The sequence below is a fragment of the Vombatus ursinus genome, unplaced genomic scaffold, assembly GCF_900497805.2.
Source record: "Vombatus ursinus unplaced genomic scaffold, bare-nosed wombat genome assembly UNPS02009062.1, whole genome shotgun sequence".
Lineage (NCBI taxonomy): Eukaryota > Metazoa > Chordata > Mammalia > Diprotodontia > Vombatidae > Vombatus > Vombatus ursinus.
In genome coordinates, this window is record NW_020948840.1 from 20,041,675 (window position 1) to 20,063,452 (window position 21,778).

The 21,778-nt window shown below is 37.3% G+C and overlaps 1 protein-coding gene across 1 annotated transcript in view; it reads right to left on the reverse strand.

Moving 5' to 3' along the window:
* The window catches only part of DPYSL5 (dihydropyrimidinase like 5), a 134,981-nt gene that overhangs the window by 62,974 nt on the left and 50,229 nt on the right, over positions 1 to 21,778 (reverse strand). Inside the window, exon 2 of the mRNA XM_027850475.1 lies at positions 17,219 to 17,483. Within this exon, the coding sequence (XP_027706276.1) occupies positions 17,219 to 17,479 (261 nt within the window). The 5' untranslated portion in view covers positions 17,480 to 17,483. The remainder of the gene's footprint in view (positions 1 to 17,218; positions 17,484 to 21,778) is intronic.

The window sequence follows — 21,778 nt, forward strand, 5'->3', positions numbered from 1 at the left end:
TATATTTCTCTTGCAAAACCTTATTAAAATAATATGCTTTCTTAAGTTGAATTCTGAGTAATGGAAAAACCAGTAACATCTCCTGGACAGATGAGGAATTGATTCAATCCATAAGAGCCATTTGACATGTGGTAAAAGGCTGTGAACAGGCAGTTTCAAAAGAAGAATGTAAGCTATCAATAGCCATATGAAGAAATTAAATCAACTCTGAGGTTCCTTCTCATCCCTATTACAGTGGCAAAGATGATGAAAAAGAAAAATGACAAATGCTGGAGGGGCTTCAGAAAAAATGAGTACATTATTAACACTACTGGTGAAAGTGTACAGGTATTCTGGCAATCATTTTGGAACTATGCTCAGAAAGTCACTTAACTGTACGAACTGCTTAACCCAGGAATACCACTACTGGGTCTATTCCCCAAGGAGATTAAAGGAAGAGGAAAAGGACCCATATGTTTAAAAAAATTTATAGCAGCAATTTTAGTAGTGGCTTGAACTTGAAACTTAAGGGGTGCTGGTCAGTTGGGGAATGGCTAACCAAATTATGGCATATGAATGTAATGGAATGCTATTATGTCATAGGAAATCACTAAAGGGATGGCTTCAGAGAAACTTGGAAAAACTTGTCTGAACCGATGCAGAGTGAAGTGAACTGAACAATTTATACAATAAAAACACTATAAAGACAAATAACTTTGAAAGATGTAAGAACTCTAATCAATGCAATGACTAAATATGATTACAGGGGATTGATGGTGATGCAAGTTATCTAACTCCTGACAGAGGTAATAGACATTTGTGTATAGATATCTCAGGCTGTGGTTCTTTTTTTGGATTTCATCTTGCACGAACTTTTTTTAAATTGTTAAATTAAATTAAATTATTTTCTTTTAAATTGTTATTCCCTTTCTTACACTGTAACTACTTTCTATGGTATCTGGTGGGCAAACTTAGATAATTTTCATCTTCCCCTTTTTTCTCCTTGGTTTAAAACTCTTTTGAAATTGTAAGACTCCAGGCAAATAAAAGCTTGCCAGCCCTCGTTAAGTGAATTCCATCCCTGGTGTGGGGCTTGTCATTTCTATCTTTTAATTTATAATCAAGAAATCCAAATCCTGTTTTTAGACATCATCTTCTTAACCAGCTATTCATTTCCTAAATCTCCCTTTTTCTTGTGAAATCTTTGCCTTTGATTGGAACCATCAACTAAATTTCCAGATGTTCTCTTAAGGTCTTCAGTTTCTTATCTAAGACTTCATAATTCTTAAAAAAGTTTTTTTTTAAAAAATTCTTCCTGGCAACATTATTTGGGCCCACAGGAATAAAAAAAATGGGTAGTAGTCATTTGTTTGATAAGTCTTGGGAAATTCTCTACTTGATGCAGCATAAGTGTTCTAATCCTAGGAAGAAAGCAGATTCTTTACGGTTGCTACATTTATTAAAAAACTGCCTCAGACCCACATGTACAAAAATATTTATAGCAGCTCTCTTTGTGGTGGCAAAGAATTAAAAATTGATGGACTGCTCATCAGTTGGGGAAGGGCTGAACAAGTTGTAGTATATGAATGTAATGGAATACTATTGTTCCATAAGAAATGATGGGCAGGTGGACTTCAGAGAAACCTGGAAAGACTTACATGAACTGATGCTAAGTGAAGTGAGCAGAACCAGGAGAACATTGTATACAGTAATAGCAACATTGTGCGATGACTAACCTTGATAGACTTAGTTCTTCTCAGTAATGCAAGGATCTAAGACAACTCCAAAAGACTCATGATGAAAAATGCTATCCACATCCAGAAAAAGAACCAGGGAGTCCAAATGCAGTTCGAAGCATACTATTTGCTCTCTTTTTTTGTTTTGTTTTTTTTCTTCTCGTGGTTTCTCCCATTGGTTCTAAATTCTTCTTTACAACACGACTAAGGTAAAAATATGTTTAATATGAATGTGTATGTATAGCCTATTATTAGATTGCATGCCCTCTTGGAGATGGGGGAGGGAAGGGAAGGGCAGAAAATTTAGAACTCAAAATCTTATGGAAGTGAATGTTGGAAAACTAAAAAGAAATAAATAAACAAATAAACAAATTTTTAAAAAACTGCCTCAGTATCCCATGGCAGCAAGCCACCAACCTCCACTACTCATCTTTTCTTCTCATGTGATCTCACTTGATGGAGCCTACAGATGCATATCATTATTCCCTAGAGGATAAACAGTTTCTTCATTCCTAGGTGTTAGCTTCTCTCTGCAAGAGCTTCATCTCTGTTACTTAGCTCCAAGGAGTCAAGAGTCCTTTCCGTTTTCTCCTTTGGGTCACAAAATCAAGATTATGGACAAAGCAGTTAGGGATGATGATGAGGTCTAAGTAATGACCATCCCTGTGGATGACCACTTAGGTGGAATGAAGGCTGAGTATGTTGATGACCTGAGAAGCCAGGGGGTTTGAGTAGATAGCTAAATAAATATTGGAATCTCCAAGCATAGGGTAAGTCAAATAGGAGTGAAGAAGAAGGTTTACAGATAGGAAGGACGGTGTACAAATTTTTTGAGTTTTGTTGGTATATTTGTTTATATTTGTATCTAAAATTGAAAGCAGCATGTCCTAACTAAAACCTCAATGGCTTTATGGGCTGATAAGCAACTCTATGCAAACATCTTTTATTCCATGAAGTTAGGACCTGCACAGATAACCATAGCTTTTGGCAGCAATTCAATGAGGATCATTAGAAAAATAATGATAGTAGATCCCATTTATAATGGTATTTAGGGTTTGCAAAGTTTTCTCTTCTCAAAAGCCCTAATGAGCTAATAGAAATATTACTCTCCCCACTTTACAGATGGGGAAACTGAGGCTTGAGGAGATGAAGTGACTTGCCCAAAGTCACAAAATTAATAAATGTAAGAGAGAAGACTCAAGTCCGGGTCTTCTAGCTTTGAGCTCAGTGCTCTTCAAACGAGATAATATTTGTAAAGCTCTTAGCACACATAGTAGGTGCTTAATAAATGTTTGTTTCGGGGCAGCTAGGTGGCACAGTGGATACAGCACTGGTCCTGAAGTCAGGAGGACCTGGGTTCAAATCCAGCCTCAGACCAAACACTTGACACTTACTAGCTGTGTGACCCTGGGCAAGTCACTTAACTCCAATTGCCTAAAAATAATAAATAAATAAATAAAGGTTTGTTTCTTTCTCTACCCCTTTCTATTAAACCTCACTGATAACTGTGGATAAGTCTGAAAAAACCATATACTAACGTATATGTCATGCTCAAGTTTGCAATTATAACATATGTCATCTCATTTGATCCTCACAATAACCCTATGAGGCAGGTACAACAAATGTTATCCCTTTTTTTGGCATAATGAAAAACTCAGAGAGGTTAAGTGATTTGCCCAGGATCAAACAGAGAGTATCCTACGTGGAATTGGAATCCAGTTCTTCCTGATTCCAAGTCCACCACTCTATTGACTATGCTATACAATGATGCCTCTTGATGATTATCAGTTTAAAGTGTGTCCAAGTAGAAGCAGCCTCAAAGTGAAATCTAGGCCCAAGGATGTACAGTCTCTAGAAGAAAACAGTATGGAGGCTATGTGGCTTCCTACTAGCTCATATAAACCATGAATCTAGAAAGCCACATATCTCATGATGTCCATAGAGCTTCTTGAACTCTGTGGAATAATTTGATTCTGACATTTTCCCATACCTATAGAATCACAGTCCTTTAGGATGATCTAGCACAAACTCATTGCTTTATGGATAAGAAAATTGAATCCCAGGATTACACAGCTAGTCTGGTGGCATTCTCTACACTAGAAAACCCAGGATGTTGTAAGGCGAAAGGGCACTCTGGCTTTGTAGCTGGAGGACCTGTGTTCAAATCCCACCTCTGGGGTTTATTACCTGTGTGATACTGGGCAAATCACTTTACCTCCCTGGGCCTCAATTTCCTTATATGTAAAATGAGGGGGTTAGAGTAGATGGCTTCTAATGTCCCTTTTAGCCCTACATCTATGATCTTAACTCCCAGTACTGTGTTCTTTATACTACTGGATCACATGAAATCTAAGATTTCTTCTGGCTCTAAATTCCATGACTTTATGTTTTGTTTTGTTTTAGTTTTGGGGGTGGGGGTGGGTCACTTTTGTGGTATAAGCCATGATATTGTGATACAGTTGAAAAAGTATTAGACCTACAAATTCCAGAATTCCCAGGTCAAGAAGAAGATATTGCAAGCAGCCAGAAGGAAACAATTCAAGTATTGTGGAAATACAATCAGGATAACACAAGATTTAGCAGCTTCTACATTAAGGGCCCGGAGGGCATGGAGTATGTTATTCTGGAGGGCAAAGGAATTAGGACTACAACCTAGGATCACCTACCCAGCAAAACTGAGTATAATCCTTCAGGGTAAAAAATGGTCATTCAATGAAATAGAGGACTTTCAAGCATTCCTGTGGAAAAGACCAGAGATGAATAGAAAAATTTGACCTTCAAATACAAGACTCAAGTGAAACATGGAAGAGGTAAACAGGAAAGAGAAATCATAAGAGACTTATTAAGGTTGAATTGTTTACATTCCTGCAAGGAAAGATGATATTTGTAACTCATGAGTCCTTTGTCAGTGTTAGGATAATGGGAGGGAAAAAAATTATATGTATGTATGGAGAGATAGATAGATAGCTACAGAACACAGGGTGAATTGAAGATGAAGGGGTGATATCTGGAAAATAAAATTAAGGGGTGAGAGAGGATTATGCTGGGAGAAGGAGAAAGAGAAAAGTAGAATGAGGTAAAATATCTCACATGAAACGGACAAGAAGTGGCTTTTACAGTGGAGGGGAAATGGGGGAAGGTGAAAGAGAATGAGTGAATCTTATTCTCATAGGATTTGGCTTAAGGAGGGAATAACATACACAATGGGGTATGGAAATCTATCTTACCCTACAGGAAAATAAGGGGTGAAGGGGACAAGAGAGCAGAGGGTTGATAGAGGGGAGGGCAGATTGGGGGAGGGGATAATCAAAAGCAAACACTTCTGAGGAGGAACAGGGTCAAAAGAGAGAATAGAATAAATGGGGGTGTAGGATAGGATGAAGGGAAATATACTTAGTTTTCCACAACAGGACTACTATGGAAGTGTTTTGCATGACTACACATCTATAACCTGTATCAAGATGCTTACCTTTTCAATGAGGGTGGGTGGGGAGGGAGGAAGGGAGAAAATTTGTAACCAAAGTTTTAAAAACACATGTTAAAAATTAAAAAAAAAATTTAAAAAGAAATAAAAAAAAGAAAAAGAAAAAGTACTGGGCCTTGAGCCAGGAAACCTGGTTTGAGTTCTACCTCTGACACTCACTAGCTGTGTAAATCTGGATAAGTCCTACAATTTCTCCGAGCCCCCATTCCTCATTTATAAACTGAGAATACAAATGTCTGTACTGCCAGCCTCACAAGGGTTGCTACGAAGAAAGTGCTTTGTAGTCTCTGATAAAGTCCTCATTTCTCAAATATGTAGAGAACGGGGTCAAATTTACAAGAATACAAGTAATTCCCCAAATGATAAATGGTTGAAGGATATGAACAGGTAGTTTTCAGATGAAGAAATCAAAGCTATCTATAGTCATATGAAAAAATGCTCTAAATCACTATTAGAGAAATGCAAATTAAAACCACTCTGAGGTACTACCTCATACCTATCGATTGACTAATGTGACAGAAAAGGAAAATGACGAATGTTGAAGATGTGGGAAAATTGGGACACTAATGCACTGTTGGCAGAGTTGTGAACTGATTCAATCATTCTCAAGAATAATTTGGAACTACATCCAAAGGACTATAAAACCTTTTGGGTTTTATAGGATGCAAAGTGCATACCCTTTGATCTAGCAATACCACTACTAGGTTCGTATCCCAAAAATAGTTAAAAAAAAGAAAGGGACCTATATGTACTAAAAATATTTATACAGCTCTTTTTGTGGTGGCAAAGAATTAGAAATTGAAGAGATGCCCATCACTTGGCAAGTGGCTGAACAAATTATGATGATTGTGCTCTAAGAAATGAGGAGCAACACACTTTTAGAAAAACCTGGAAAGGCTTTCATGAACTGATACAAAGTGAAGTGAGCAGAACCAGGAGGATATTATACATAATAACAACAATATTGTATGATGATGGACTATTCTTAGCAGTACAAAGTTGGAAGAGAATTCCAAAGGATCTATGATGAAAAATGCTATTTGCCTCCAGAGAAAGAACTGATGGAGTCTGAATACAGATTGAAGCATACTTTTTTTTTACAGTCTTTATTTTTCTTGAGGTTTTTTGTCTGTTTTCTTTTACAATATGACTAACATGGAAATATGTTTTGCACGACTGTACATGTACAACTTGTGTCAAATTGCTTGCCTTCTCAATGAGGGGGAGAGAGGAAGTAAGGTGGGAGAGAATTTGAAACTCCAAATTTTAAAAAATAATGTAAAAAATTTAAAAAGAAGAAAATGCCTTGTAAATCTTAAAATGCTATATAATATGAGGTATGACTGCATTTTAGAGGCAGTGTAGCATACTGGATAGAGAATCAGTCTCAAAGCCAAGAAGACCTAAGTTGAAGAACCATCTTTGGTACATACTGGCTCTATGACACTAAGCAAGTCCCTTAACAATGTCTGACACATAGTAAATGCTTAATAAATGTTTGTTGACTGGCTGATTTAAGTGACAATCTCTCAGTGCACTAGACAACCCTCTAAGACTTTAAGTTGCAGAAAAGGTGCCAACTTGCATTGGTAAAAGGGAGTCCACTACACTAATGAAATCACAGGTATTTATTCCCTGTTCCTTATTGTTTTGTTGCTGTTGTTTGTCCTTTGTTCTCACAAGAGGACTGTGACATCAGGGAGGTGATGCCATGACATGCAAGTGAATTGGACATAAGTGAGGCAGGGCTGTGCAAAGTCACCAGCCTCACTTTCGCCCCAAGAGCCATCTGGGTCCAGTGGCCAGATACAGATCAGTACGACTGAAGGTGTTTTTGTGTTCGCTAAAGAAAAACCATTAGGTTTTAGGCACAGATCCACTGAAGTCTTTGCCTTCCATCACTTCTATAGGCCCCAGTTTTACAGCCTCCATGCCTATCATGTTTCACTTTCAAGAAGCTCTTTCAGGTGCCTTCCTCAGAGCGGCGTGGAATATAGAAAGAGTGCTAGGTCTGGAGTCAGAGGACTTGGGTTCAAATTCTGCCTCTGCCTTTTACTACCTATGTGACCTGAGTAAATCACTTCACTGTTCTAGGCTCTGTCTTGTCATCAGTAAAATGAAGGGGTTGTACTCAAAGGCCCCTATGGTCCCATCCAGCTCTGAATCAATCCATGCAACACTAATCTAAACCCTTCATTAGCAGAGGCAGATGAAGCCCATTTTCTCGGGTTCTGCCCTCAACAAATGAAAAAACCTCCCAATAAAGTTTAATACACAGATAAAGCATCCACTTAAAATTATAATTGCATCACAGATTGTGATACTGTGATGTGATCTGTACAACGCTAAGGGTGGTGTGTACTGGGCAAGAAGTAATGAATCATATGGTTCTGAATAAATATCATGGTTATGAACTAGGGATCCTGACCTGGGGGGACTGGGCTCATTCATCCAAGAATTCTTTTGGTTATCAAACTGTCCCCATTACTTAGCCTCTCTTTCACCCTTGCTGCTGGTCTCTCAGGGATGTGCAGCTGTTATCACGTACAGTTACTTGTGCCCATTCAACTGAAAAGTTGTGGGGCTGATTGAAAGGGCTTTAACAAGCCCACCATGTGCGGCCTTGTGACTTAAAGGGGGAGAAGAGTTATTTATGGAAGTGAAGAAAAAGCCAAATGGGAAACAAAGGCTGATAGGCAGGGCCCTTCATGCCTCTGTCTCGGAAGAGAGGAAGTTAGTTGGGAATTTAAAAGACAGAGGGAAACCTTGGCAAGGCATCATAAACTTCAGGAATTTCGAATGCCAAGAAAAGGAAGGCAGGAAGCAATGAAATAAAGAAAAGGAATCTTAAAAGAGCAAGTTGTCTTTGGGAAGCCCCTCTTCTACAGGAAACTTTCTGTAACCTCTCTTAATTCACGTGCCTTCTCTCTCTTCTTTATTTCCTATTTACCCTGTATAGAGCTTGTCTGTACATATTTGTTGGTTTGTTGTTCCCCCTATGAGACTGTAAACTCCTCGAGGGCAGGGACTCTCTTTTGCCTCTTTGTGTATTCCCAGGGATTAACACAGTGCCTGGCACATAGTGAGTGCTTAATGAATATCTAATGACTGACCAACTGGCATGGGAAATGGTGGAAACAGTCTGTTCTAAGGATAAGTGAAGTTCCTAATGAGGATATTATACAAAACGGATACAACAAAGGACCACAACATTACAGATCTAGAGCTGGGATTTTAGAGGTCATCTATGCCAATCTCCCCTTTTATCAAATGAGGAAATAAACTAAAGCCCAGACAGTTTAAATAACTTGCCCAAGGTCAGGTAAACTGTTGAATGATCGATTTTTTCAAAAAATTATTTATTTAAATTTATTCAATAAATTAATAAATATATAACAAATAAAAATAATAAATAAATTAAATTTATTTAAATATAAATTTTTTAAATGCAGGACTGGATATTTGCCTGATAAGCTAAGTAAAGTAGGATGAATAAAGTTTTTGTTGTTGTTATTGTTTTTATAAAGGAAATAATCTGTGAGTAGCAGCTCACATTTTTATAGTGAAATAATGATCACAGTGCCAGGCCCATAGTAAGTGCTTAATAAATGCTTGTTGATTAAGTGACTGATTGATTCAAGCTTTCCTCACTTCCCTGTGAGTTAAGAGGGTTATTATCCCCAAGATGAGAAAATTGAGGTTCAGATAATCTAAAGGACCAGCCTGAAGTCACAGCTAATAGGGGGCTATAACCTGACCTGCTGCCTCTAAGACCAGTACTCTCCTCACAATTACACAATTATTCAATCAAAGATTTAGAGCTGGAAGGGACTTTCAAGGTCATGTATTCCAACCCCCTTATCTATACCATGCTGCTGCTGGCTGCCTACAGTACCGTTTTATGTTACCATTTGTTTATATATGTATATATACACACATATATGTTTGTATATACATAATTTTAATGGAAAATAATAATAGCTAAAATTTATATGGTATTTTAAAGATTTGTAAATGCTTTACAAATATTATCTCATTTGTTCCTCACAACCACCCTGGGAGGTGAGTGCTCTTATTAACCGTATTTTACAGATGAGGAAACTGAGGTAGACAGGTTACATGCCTTCCCCAGGGTTACATAGCTAGTAAATGTCCAAAGTTTTATTTGCCCTTGGATCTCTCTGACAACACTCAGAGCTCTATCCACTTAGCTACCTAGCTGCCTTCAGGCTGCTGTGAGACTAGGACAAGATGAAGTAAAGGATGGTGAATACCTTGTGAAAGGAAACATGTTCAAGAGAAGTTTCAGAAAAGGAGACAGAGTTAAAGACCCAGGCAGATTCTGAGAAGCAGGGCTTTCAGCTAGTTTTCTTGCAGTTTTGGTAGCTGATGCCAGATTGGTAAATAAAGAACAATTTAGGGACTATAGGGTTCAAAACTCCACTGATCCTTCCATCAAAGACAAAAAAAAAAACAAACAAAAACAAAAACAACCCACAATGGAACTCAATCTCTTTTTCTCAGCTAATCACCCAAGTGAGCTTTCCTTGGTATTATCATTCTATTCCAAACAGATACTTAAAAATGAGTCAATACCTTAACTTTGGGAGAGGTACAAAATGGGTCACTAGTAGAAATATCGGGTTGCCAAAGGCCCTGTAAATAATTCATTCAGCAAGTACTTGGCATCAGCATTTCAGGGAAAGCCTGCAATGAATTTAGTCCAGGAATAAAGAATACAGTGATCTATTCACTCTCTCCAGGGCCAGCTTCAGCAACCTAACATAAAAATTTCAACCAAAAAGAAAAATAATCAAAATAATGAGAAATAATAAATTCAATGAGTTATGGGGGAGCTGGTCTGCCACCCTCTGATAGAGGTCAACAACCATCAAATACAATAAATCACTCACATTTCTACAGTTCTATAAGGTATGCAAAGCACTTTCTTTATGACAACTTGATGAATTGCAAGCATTTATTATTCCCATTTTATAAACGAGGAAACTGAGGCTCAGAGAGGTTGTGACTTGTCCAGGATTACATAGAAAGTAAAGTGTCTGAGTCAGGATTAGACCAGATCTCTCTTGGCTCCAGGTTCAGTGGTCTTGTCACTATAGCACACTATCTCTTTAATACACAGAAAGTTAGGATGCCAGAAGGATTCTGTATTATCTAAAGTCCTTATGATAGAACCATGGAATTTTGTTTACTTATTTAACAAACATTTGAGTGCCTACTCTGCACAAAGTAGTATAAAGGATTCAAAGTTAAATAAGACATGATTCTTGCCTCCAAGGAACTTACAGTCTAGTAGGAGAGAATTATCTCCTATGAGGACACCATAACACTGCTGTAAGAGAGGTCCAAATTACTATGAAGATTAAAAGGGGACAGTGATCATATTTAAGGGTAGTGATTAAAGAAACCTTCAGGAAAGAAGGGGGTGGAACTTCAGAGTTAGTATATCTGGTATAACCTTTCATTTTACAGAAAAGGAAACCATGGACTAGAGAATAGTCAAGTGACTTGTCCATGGTCACTTAGTTGGTGGCAGAAAGAGCACAGGGTTGTTTGTTCAGTGCTCTTTCCATTATACCACATTAACATTTCAGACCATAAATTCACTTACGTAGGACCATTCCTCCTTAGTACATAAGCAAATTTTGCAAATCCATACAATTGCAAGTTAAAGACCAAAAGCACTGAATAAACAAAATTCATTTTTATGATGATCCCAATGGCCCATAATATCCATAACGTCAATCTCTGCCTTCAGTAAATGTTTCACATGTCGAGAAAAGAGTATGACAATACGGGAAATATAGGTGATATAAAAACAAAAGATATCAATGCCAATTTAACTTTTAAAAGCATTATCAATTTTGCATTCTCTGAATTGCAATGTAAGACAAGTATATGGTGCAACAGAAATGATCACACAGAGACCAGTGAGTGCAGAAATAGCAGCAAGATTCCTGTACTCTGTTCCCCCCCACCCCCACCGCTACCCTAAATGTATTTAATACTAATAACATGATTTTACTGGAAGCTACCAAGCAAGGTTTACTATTCTGAAATTTTTACTGAGGTTCTGAGACTTGACAGTTTGGATTCGTGATGGAGTTGATGGTAAGATGTCAGGAACAAAAGGAATAAAGCACTCATGTTTGTTTGTTTTTTCCCAACTTCATACAGTTGTATCTGAGGATGTAATAAGGGCCACCTATTGAATGAAAAGGGGCAGCTAAGTGGCTCAGTGGACAGAGTGCCAGGCCTGGAGTTGGGAAGACTCATCTTCCTGAGTCCAAATTTGGCTTCAGACGCTTACTAGCTATGTGACTCTGGGCAAGTAACTTAATCCTTTCTCCCTCAGTTTTGTCATCTGTCAAATGAGCTGGAGAAGAAAATGGCAAACGACTTCAGTATCTTTGCCAAGAAAACTCCAAATGGGGTCACAAGGAGTCAGGCATAACTGAAAAAACAACTGAATGACAAAGACAACATTGAATGAACTATCAGTTTAGTTCAAAGAAAGTTTGGCTTTCCAGATTTTGTTCTGGTGAAGTGGTTTTTAAAAATATATAGGATTTGTTCTAGTTCAAAGTGACACTTGCTAGTCTATTTAAAACAATGCTTTGGTTCAGTAATAATCCAGTGTTTGATAAACTCAAGAACATAAACTATTGGGAGACCTTCTTACCCAACAAAAACTGCTAGAAAACTGGAAATTATTATGTCAGAGAATAGGTTTAGATTAGCCTCTTACCCTACATACCACATATCCAAGCGTACGTGGGACCTAAATAAAAAGTTCATTTCATTAAAACACGAACAATCACCTTCAAATAAAAGGTATTACCTCCAAGATCAAATATAAAATCTCTCTTATTTGGTGTTCCAATTGCTTCATAACTTCCCTTCTCCAACCCCTAGCCTTTCCAAGTATTTTCAAGTGTTCTTATACCCTATGCTCTTGCCCTCTCCATTATACTCTGCAATCCAATGACACTGGTCTCCTTGCCATTTTTCAAACAAGACATTCAACCTCCCAACTCCAAGCATTTTTCATTCTTGGAATGCTCTCTCTGCTCATCTCTGTCTCCTGGCTTCCATCAAGTCTCAGCTGAAATCCCACCTTCTAGAAGACGCCTTCCCAATCCCCCTTAACTTGAGTGCCTTCCCTCTATTGATTATTTCCAATCTATTCAATACATAGTTCGTTTGTACTATGGATAGTTGTTTGCACATTGTCTTCCCTAACAGACTGTGAGTTTCTTGAGAGCAGGGACTGGTTTTTGTTTTGTTTTGTTTTGTTTTTTGCCTTTCTTTGTTGTTAACTCATATTAGTTGTGTCTGACTCTTCATGACTCCATTTTTTCGGGGTTTTCTTGGTAAAGATACTCTAGTCATTTGCCATTGCCTTCTCCAGAGTGCTCCATTTTTTACAGTTGAGGAAACTGAGACAAAGAGACTTGACCAGGTCACACAGCTAGTGTCTGAGGCTGGATTTGAACTCTGGTCTTCCTGATTCCAGATCCACCTCCCAGTCGCCTCTGAACATAGTAGGCACTTAATAAATGTTTATTGACTGACTGGCTTTTCATAACTATGACTAAGGGGAGAATCCTTAACAAACAAGGAATAGAGGCGATCATAAAAGAGAAAACAGACAATTCAACTACGTAAAATATAAAAGCTTTTGCACAAACAAATCAGTAATGGTAGATTAAGAGGGGAAATGGTCAAATGGGAAAAATCTTTATATTAAACTCTGGTTCAGTTTTTGAATCAACAAAAATATAACATTTAGGTTTGGTTTGGGGTTCAACAAATAAATGCTATTCATCCTGGCTATTAGTTTATAGTCTAATTTATTTCATTCCCCTGGGCAGAATATGTTTCTGAACATTTTGGAAACTGGTAGGTTGGTGAAGATTTGCTCATATGTTCTAATTTCTCTGCCAATATTACTTACTTACAACGTTAAGCTCCAAATATTATCAAAAATCAAGGAAATCATCAGCTGCGCCCTGAATACTATGATCTTGAGTACAAATGTGCATAAATGATTTTGTATGAATATAAAATATGTGGGAGTCTACCTACTAAGACAAACCCAGGAACTATATGAATACAATTACAAAACATTTTTCACACAAATAAAGTCATATGTAAACAACTGGAAAAATATTAATTGCTTGTGGGTAGGCTGAGCCAATATAATAAAAATACAATTCTATTAATCTCTTTATTCAGTGCCATACCAATCAAACTATCAAAGAACTATTTCATAGAACTAGAAAAAAATAATAACAAAATTCATCTGGAAGAACAAAAGGTCAAGAATATCAAAGGAATTAATGAAAAAAAATGTGAAGGAAGATAGGCTAGCCAAACCAGATCTCAAATGGTATTATATAGTGGCAATCATCAAAACAATCTGGTACTGGCTAAGAAATAGAGTGGTAGATCAGTGGAAAAGATTAAGCACACAATACATAGTAGTAAAAGAGCATGGTAATCAAATATGTGATCGACTCAAAGATCCAAGCTTTTGGGGCAAGAATTTTCTGACAAAAACTGCTGGGAAAACTGAAAAGCAGTTTGGAAGAAACTAAGTATAGACTAATACTTCACATCTATATCAAGATAAAGTGAAGATGGGTACATGATTTAGACATAAAAGATGACAACATAAGTAAATTAGAGGACCATGGAGTAGTTTACTTATCAGATCTATGGAAAAGGGAAGAATTTATTACCAAACAAGAGATAGAGAGCATTATGGGATATAAAATAGATAATTATCATTACATTAAATTTAAAAAAGTTTCTGCACAAACAAAACCAATGCATCCAAAACTGGGGGAAATCACAAAACTGGGTAAAAATTTTTTTACATCAAGTTTCTCTGATAAAGGCCTCATTTCTTAAATATGTAGAGAACTGGGTCAAATGTGTAAGAATATAAGTCATTCCCCAATTGATAAGAAGTCAAAGGATATGAGCAGGCAGTTTTCAGATGAAGAAATCATATCTATATTTTCTATACTTATATTTTAAAAATGCTCTAAATCACTATTGATTAGTAAAATGCAAATTAAAACAACTCTGAGGTACTATGTCACACCTATCAGACTGGTTAATATGACAAAAAAGGAAAATAACAAATGTTGGAGGGGATGTGGGAAAATATGGAACACTAATGCATTGTTGGTAGAATTGTGAACTTATCCAACCATTCTGTGGAACAATTTGGAACTATAACTAAAGGATTATAAAACTATATATACCCTTTAACCCAGCAATATCACTACTAGGTCTGCATCCCAAAGAGATTTTTTTTAAAAAGGAAAGGAAAGGGACCCATATGTCCAAAAATATTTATAGCAGCTCTTTTCTAGGGGCAAAGAATTGAATATTGAGGGCATGCCCATCAATTGGGGAATGATTGAACAAAGTGTACTATATGATTGTGATGGATTGCTATTGTACAATAAGGAATGATGAGCAAGATGCTTTCAGAAAAATCTTATGTGAACCGATGTAAAGTGAAATGAGCAGTAGCAGGAGAACATCATACACAGTAACAACAATACTATATGATGATCAACTGTGAATGACTGAGCTATTCTCAGCAATAAAATGATTTAAAAAATTTGGAAGGACTCATGATGAAAAATGTTATGTACCTCTAGAGAAAGAACTGATGAAGTCTGAGTGCATATCAAAGCATACTTTTTAAACTTTATTTTTCTTGGTGTTTTCTTTGGGAGGAGGAATCTGTTTTCTTTCCCAAAATGACTTATATCAAAATATGTTTTGCATGACTGGACATGTATAATCTATATCAAATTGCTTGCCTTCTCAATGAGGGGTGAGGGTAGGGAGAGTGGGAGAAAATTTGAAACTCAAAATTTTTTTAAATGTCAAATTTGTTTTTACATGTGATTAGAAAAAAATAAAAGATAAAAAAGACTTTGTATGGGTAGTAGCTGCCCTCCATAGAGTGAGAAGCCCAATAAAATTAAGGTTATATTTCAATCAATGTGTGTATGGAAGCCCCACACAAAGCCAAAGATGTTCAATGGCAATACAAAGTTGAACATTTTCCATGGGATCTTAACTATCAGGGCAGACAATGTCTGGTGATGTGCTGGTTAATGAAAAAATGGAAAATGAAAATTTAAAAGGCCAGCATATCTTTTAAGAAATTGCAGACATTGTGATTTTATTGGGGCATCAAGCTCTAGACCAAATTTAATGTCCACAAAGTAATGATATATTTACAAATGTACAATAGGTGTCCATGTGTGTATATGTATATATAATATGTATGCATACATGGACAATAAGCTGGGCCAAGAATTGAATAGGAGGAGCAGGGCAGAGTGAATTGCATTTGGGAAACTGCAAGCTTTTTCAGCAATCCCTTGAGAGAAGAGAGACTATCTTACTTTTCTATTTGTATTTCTAGGGCTTAACACAGTGCTTTGCACACAGTAAGCACTGAGTGAATATTTTTTCATTCATTTGTTCAATCCCAAGTTGTTTTCTGACACAAAAGCCCTTCTTTTCAACATCACTCTTCTCCTAAGGATACTAGAGAGATGCAAATTACTGAACATCATGGTCTTACAGATCTAAATTGTGGGTTACCAAAAGTGTCATGGAGAAGCATATCATGAATGTAAGTAGATTAAAGCACAATACCATAGATGGCTTATATGCAAGATGTGGCATAAAAGACATCAACGATTGGAAAAGGAAGTGGACCAGCTGTGTGAGTCAAATGAGAATATGAATAAATATGTAAATATGTACACACACACATATATATTGACATACAGTGTTAAGAATATACAGAATAAAGAACGGATTCCAGTTTGGGGCAAAAGAGGGAGCCCCCACACCAGTGAACTCATAGGCCCCTTGAAGTGCCAAGCTGTTAAAGCACTTAGCGTTCTTAGTATTTGTTGGTTAAGATCTTGACTTGCAGATGAAATATACCCACCTTCTTGAGTGGTTCTATTAGTATTGTCCTTCTAGGGGGTTAGGATTAATATCAAAGATCAGGTTATAATCTGTCTGTCTTTCTCTCTCTCTCTCTCTCTCTCTATCTTACCTACCTGTCTCTCTCTGTTTGTATCCATCCATCTGTCTATCTGCCTGTTTGTCTCTAATCTGAGGGGAAGTTAAGAAGGGGTATGGAATAGGTGATAGAGATCTGGTCTCAGGATTCATTTTTCCTGATGACCATGATGTTAGTTCCCTACACCAGTGAAATCATATGTCCAGTCCAATAATGAAAAAAAATACATGCACACCCCCACATATTATATGTGAGGATGCATCTTTATTCAGGAATTAATTACTTATGACTTGACAACAACTCAGATCCAGTTAAGCAAATGTTCAATGTTGTCAGAACCGTAATCCATCTGAACTAAAAATAGAACTTAACAGCATTATGCAAGACTGTTGTTTTAAAAAAAAAGGGCAGTGATGAATGACAATAAGAAACAACTGATCAAAATTCCAACTTCTAGTCTCCAAAAGAAGTGCAGATATTTCACTGAAAAGGAGAATTTAAATGTAACCTCCCATGAATACAAAAAATGTATTGGTCTATACCTTAAAAAGCAAAGAAACCTTCCTCCTCCCCAACCCAACCCTTTCAGCTTGTATTGTCTTTCCATATGAAAATTAGTTTGGGGACATAGTCAAACACCCAAGCTGCAAAGCTAGTTTACATTTCTCCCTTTCCACAACTTCTTCTAAGGCTAAAAAAAGATACTGACTGAAATCACTTCAAGGTTATACTGAGAAGTAAATTCCTCAAAATAGATATTCCTATTCTCCCCTCCCCTGGGGCACAATCAATGAGGTACTCAAATTCCAAGTGCCATTCCAGATTTATTAATAACATTGGGAAATCACTCTTGGTCCTAATATGCTACTTTCTCCATGAGCAGAATGATCTAAAAGAGTCAACCACAAGCAATGCCAACATTACCTTTGTTCCATGGTAAAAATCATCCACACATGTGGCATTCATGAAGGTCTGATGGAAATGAGTGCTGGTATCTATGCCCCCAGGAATCACCAACTTTCCAGTTGCATCGATCACCTTGGCTCCTCCTGGGATCATGAGTTCTCTTCCCACTTGCTGAATGATGCCATTTTCAATATAAACGTCAGCTTCATGGGTGCAGTCATCATTTACCACCTTACCCCCTTTGATGAGAATCCTCACACTGGCTGAATTGGCAAGCATTTTCCTAAGGAGAGAACACATCACATGTTAAAGCTCTTTCTCAGGTTCAATCAGATCACTTCATTTCCCCATCATGGCCAAAATACTATTTCTAAGTCCTGGGTGGATAAGTCTATCAATCTAGAAAACTATGAAAAAAGAGCAAGACTTTTTTGCTTGGGAATCATGACATAACCACATAAAGTATGTTGTGCTATAAGAGGGCCATATGAATTAAGTCTAACAGCTGTCAGACTCATTACATTTCAACGGATCCCTTTGGTTTCCAGTCAAGATCGATTGTTTGGGGTTCCCAGAAAGGTCCAGTCTCATTATTAGAAGCTTTGGGGGCCCTGAGCCGATGCTGGTGTATTCCGACTGTGAGAAGCCTGAAGACACTAAGTGAGCTCTCCATTCCACTGGTAAGCTTATGATCCTGAAATAAATTGCAACTCCCCTTTTGCTTCCATTCATGTCAATCTTACAGGTCACTTTGCAATCATTCTCCTTCCTCAGATCCATTTTTCTGCCCCACTAGTAAAGCCATCTCATCACAAATTGCTTCCCGCTGTGCAGTCTTTCTTTAGCCATTTCCTTTTTAACGACTTTATTGATGTCTTTTGTTTTAACACAAACCATTTTGTAAATCAAGATGAGAGGAAACTATGAAGTAATATACTTCAGAGCCAGAAGACCATGAGCTCAAGGATGGCCTTTGACATATACTGGTTGTGCAACTATGGGTAAGTCAATTAACCTCTTTGTGTAACTCTCTAAGACAACAGCTGCAGATGAGGAGCTAACCTGCACTGACAGAAGGATTTTCTCATCTAGATGCTCCCTAGATCAGTGAAATTAAGATGGCTCAGTGAATAGAGCACCACACCTGGAGTTAGAAAAACTTGAGTTCAAATACATACACTTACTAGCTGTGTGACCCTGAGCAAGTCACTCAACCCTGATTGCCTCAATTTCCTCATCTGTAAAACGAGTTGGAGAAGAAAATAGTAAAATCACTCCAGTACCTTTGCCAAGAAAACCCCAAATGGGGTCATGAAGAGTTGGACACAACTGAACAATAACAATAACATTTTATCTCTATTCATCTTCAGTTATACCCCTCCTTTCATATATAGTGAGTCTTAGAAGGTGAGTTACATAGAGTGTATAACACAAAAAAATCAATGAAGTAAAACCAACCAATAGAAAAAGCCAGGGTGTTTGGTTGTATTTGCATATACCATTCACATAGCCCTTTACCTTTCCAACAAAAGAGGGCATTTCCTGGCTTTTCTAGGGCCAAGATGGAATCTTATTAACTCCATGGTATATGGCTGCATTTTATTGTTCTTTCCATTATATTTCTATAGTCATTGTTTATATTGTTTTCTTGGTTCTGCCTCATTTCCTATGCTTCCCATGTGTCTCTGAATTTCTTATATTGCTTATTTTTAAACAAATATGCCACTATTCCATAGCATTTGTATATCACAATTTGCACAGCCTTTCTCCCCATTTTGTTTCTAGTTCTTTGCTATTGAAAAAATTATTGCTATGAATATTGGTATACATATATGGAATTTTTCTTTTTGTCTTTGACATCTTTGACTTGGAAATGTGATTCCTGGGTCAAAAGCAGGAACAATTTACTTTTTTTTTGCAAACTGTTTTCCAGAATGGTTAGAACAATTCATAGTTCCACTAACAATATGCCTATCTTCCTAGTCTCTCTCAAAATAGATTATACCTATCATATAACATTTTTCCAATTTGAAGGATGAGATTAAAAGTTATCATTGCTTTAATCTGCATTTCTCTTGTAGTTAGATTTAAAGCATGTTTTGATATGGTTCTTTTTTTTTTTTTTCTCTAGTGGGATTTCATCAGTGTGGTGAGCTTTAAGTGGGGAAATCCTAACCAAAGCAGATCACCAGTTAACTGCTCTGCAATTTAGGCTTAGGGACTTGTCTAAAGACACTAAGAGCTTATGTGCCTTGCCCAGAGACACACAGCCAATAATGAATGAGATTTAGGATTTGAACCAGGGTCTTTTGTGACTCCTAAGTTGTTCCTCTATCTACTACAACCATCTCATAAGGTTCCTACGCAGACTAGAAATCAATGGTAACATAACCTAAACCTCAGCCTTTAGTCAGAATGTTGTTTTGCTATATGTATTTGGGAATTTTGACCTGTCAATCATCTTTCTTTCAGTGTTATTACTTTTCTTTCGAGAAAATGCTATTCAGGAGAACTAAGCTCTAAGAAAATTCCCCAGCATGGTTGACTCTGTCTTCTCCTCATTGCTTTTTTTCTTAACCCTTAGCCCACAACATTCCTCAAAAACCCTGTGGGTGAGCAGAATATGTAGTCAATTGAATAACATTCATCATTTAAATAGTTGGGGTGTCACTCTAAACAGGAAAATAAAGTTCTCCTCATAGAGCAACTAAGTAGAAAGCAAGCTTGGATAGTGTGTTGTCCAAAGACAATTGAGATACTTGCCCTATGTGTTTATCACAATGAATCTTAGTGCCTTGTATCATATAAACATAACATTAAAATTCTTTACTTGAGAGATTCCTCCAGAAGGCACTTTAGAGGTTACAATTATTTCACTGCATGGCAGTTTAAACATTTAGGGCAAGGGTGGGGATCTCTGGGCTGTAGGACAGATAGAACCTTTAACTTGACTCTAGTCCCAAGTGTGTTGTGGGGGTAAGTTCTAGTCACCACTGCTAACAGTTCACAAAATTATTTCCCTCTTGGTGGATGGCTATGACCCACATTCGGAACAGAGCCTGTAATGGAATAACTATGCAAATGCAACCATATGGAGCATTCCGTGTTGCGAATTTACTCATCCAATGTGGATCACAGCCCTTCAGTAACTTAGTAGTTAAGTCTTAGGATGCTGATTGAGGCTCTGACTTGTCCATGATCCTATCTAGTAAATGTTAGAGGTAGGATTTGAACCCAGGGACTTCTAACTCTAATGTGAATTACTCTGAGAGGCAGTGTGACAGTGGATAGAGTGGTAGACCTGGAGTGAAGGAGGCTTGAGTTCAAATCCTACCTGCGACATTTGCTAGCTCTGTGACCTTGGGCAAGTCACGTAACCTTCCTGAGACTCAGGCAACTTAGACTTATCTACTAGGTTAAACATAGGTTACGATCTGTTAGAGGAAACAGGAAAACAGATTATTGCTGCAATTTACTCTGAAGCCTGTAACCTAAGATACCATCACAAAAGCAGTTTATTTTCTACTAAACACTCACTTCAGAACTTACTACATCCCAACCTTTTCCTCTCCCTTGCTTCTCAATCTATCTCCCTCTCCTTTCTCTCCCTCTCCTTTCTCTCTCTTCCTCCTTACCTATTCTTCTTCCCTCTCCATCTTTCCCCTTCATCCTTTCTACCTCCCATCGTCCTGTATCCTTCTTCTTAACTGATTGTATTATGAAATGGAAGTAAGTTTTTAAAATATTTGTTGAAACTATTGAATAAAACTTTGTTTTCTGTTCTTAATTTTAAAAACAGTTGAGCTGAACCTTTTCTCTCTAAGGAAAGGAGGATAGATTAGGCTGCCTTTTGCTGTAAGTAGGTCAATGGTTCTTCAGAGGATAAAAAGGCTCATCCTTATGCATAAGTAGCAAACCACTACAGCTTCATGGAGTCCACACAGGTTTTTCTCTATTCCAGAAATAAAACTGAAATGTTGCTTCCACAGAATCTAGTGTTATGGAACCTTAGTACTGGAAGAAGCTTTAGAGGTAATTTAGTCAACAGTATCTCTGACAACGTCAGTCACCTACTGTCTGATTTAACACTTCTAATGATAGGAGCAGTCTCCCAAAGCTGCCTCACTCTACTGTTAAATAGTTTTAGTTGTTAGAAATTTGGTTTAATTAAAAAATTGTCTTTGACTTATGATTCCATCAGTGCAGGGAATTAATATAGTTTGGAGTTTAAGTGACTGACTTAGAATTGCATACCCAGTATGTGTTCAAGGCAGGACTTCAACCCAGGTCTTCCTGATTCCAAAGTAAATGCTCTATCCACTACGCAACACTGCCTGTCTTCCTGATACTGACCTGAAACCTGCCTCCCTATTATTTGCCCATTGAAATCACAGTGCTTGGTACATATTAGGGACCTGGTGATTTTGTCCTGAGATTCTCCCTTCTGGAACAAGGTAAAATAAGTCTTATTCTCTCTCACACATATCAGCCATTCAAGAATTTGAAGATAACTACCCTGTGTTGCCTTAATCATCTCTTCCTCTGTCTCCAATTATCCTCATCAGACATAGTTTCCAA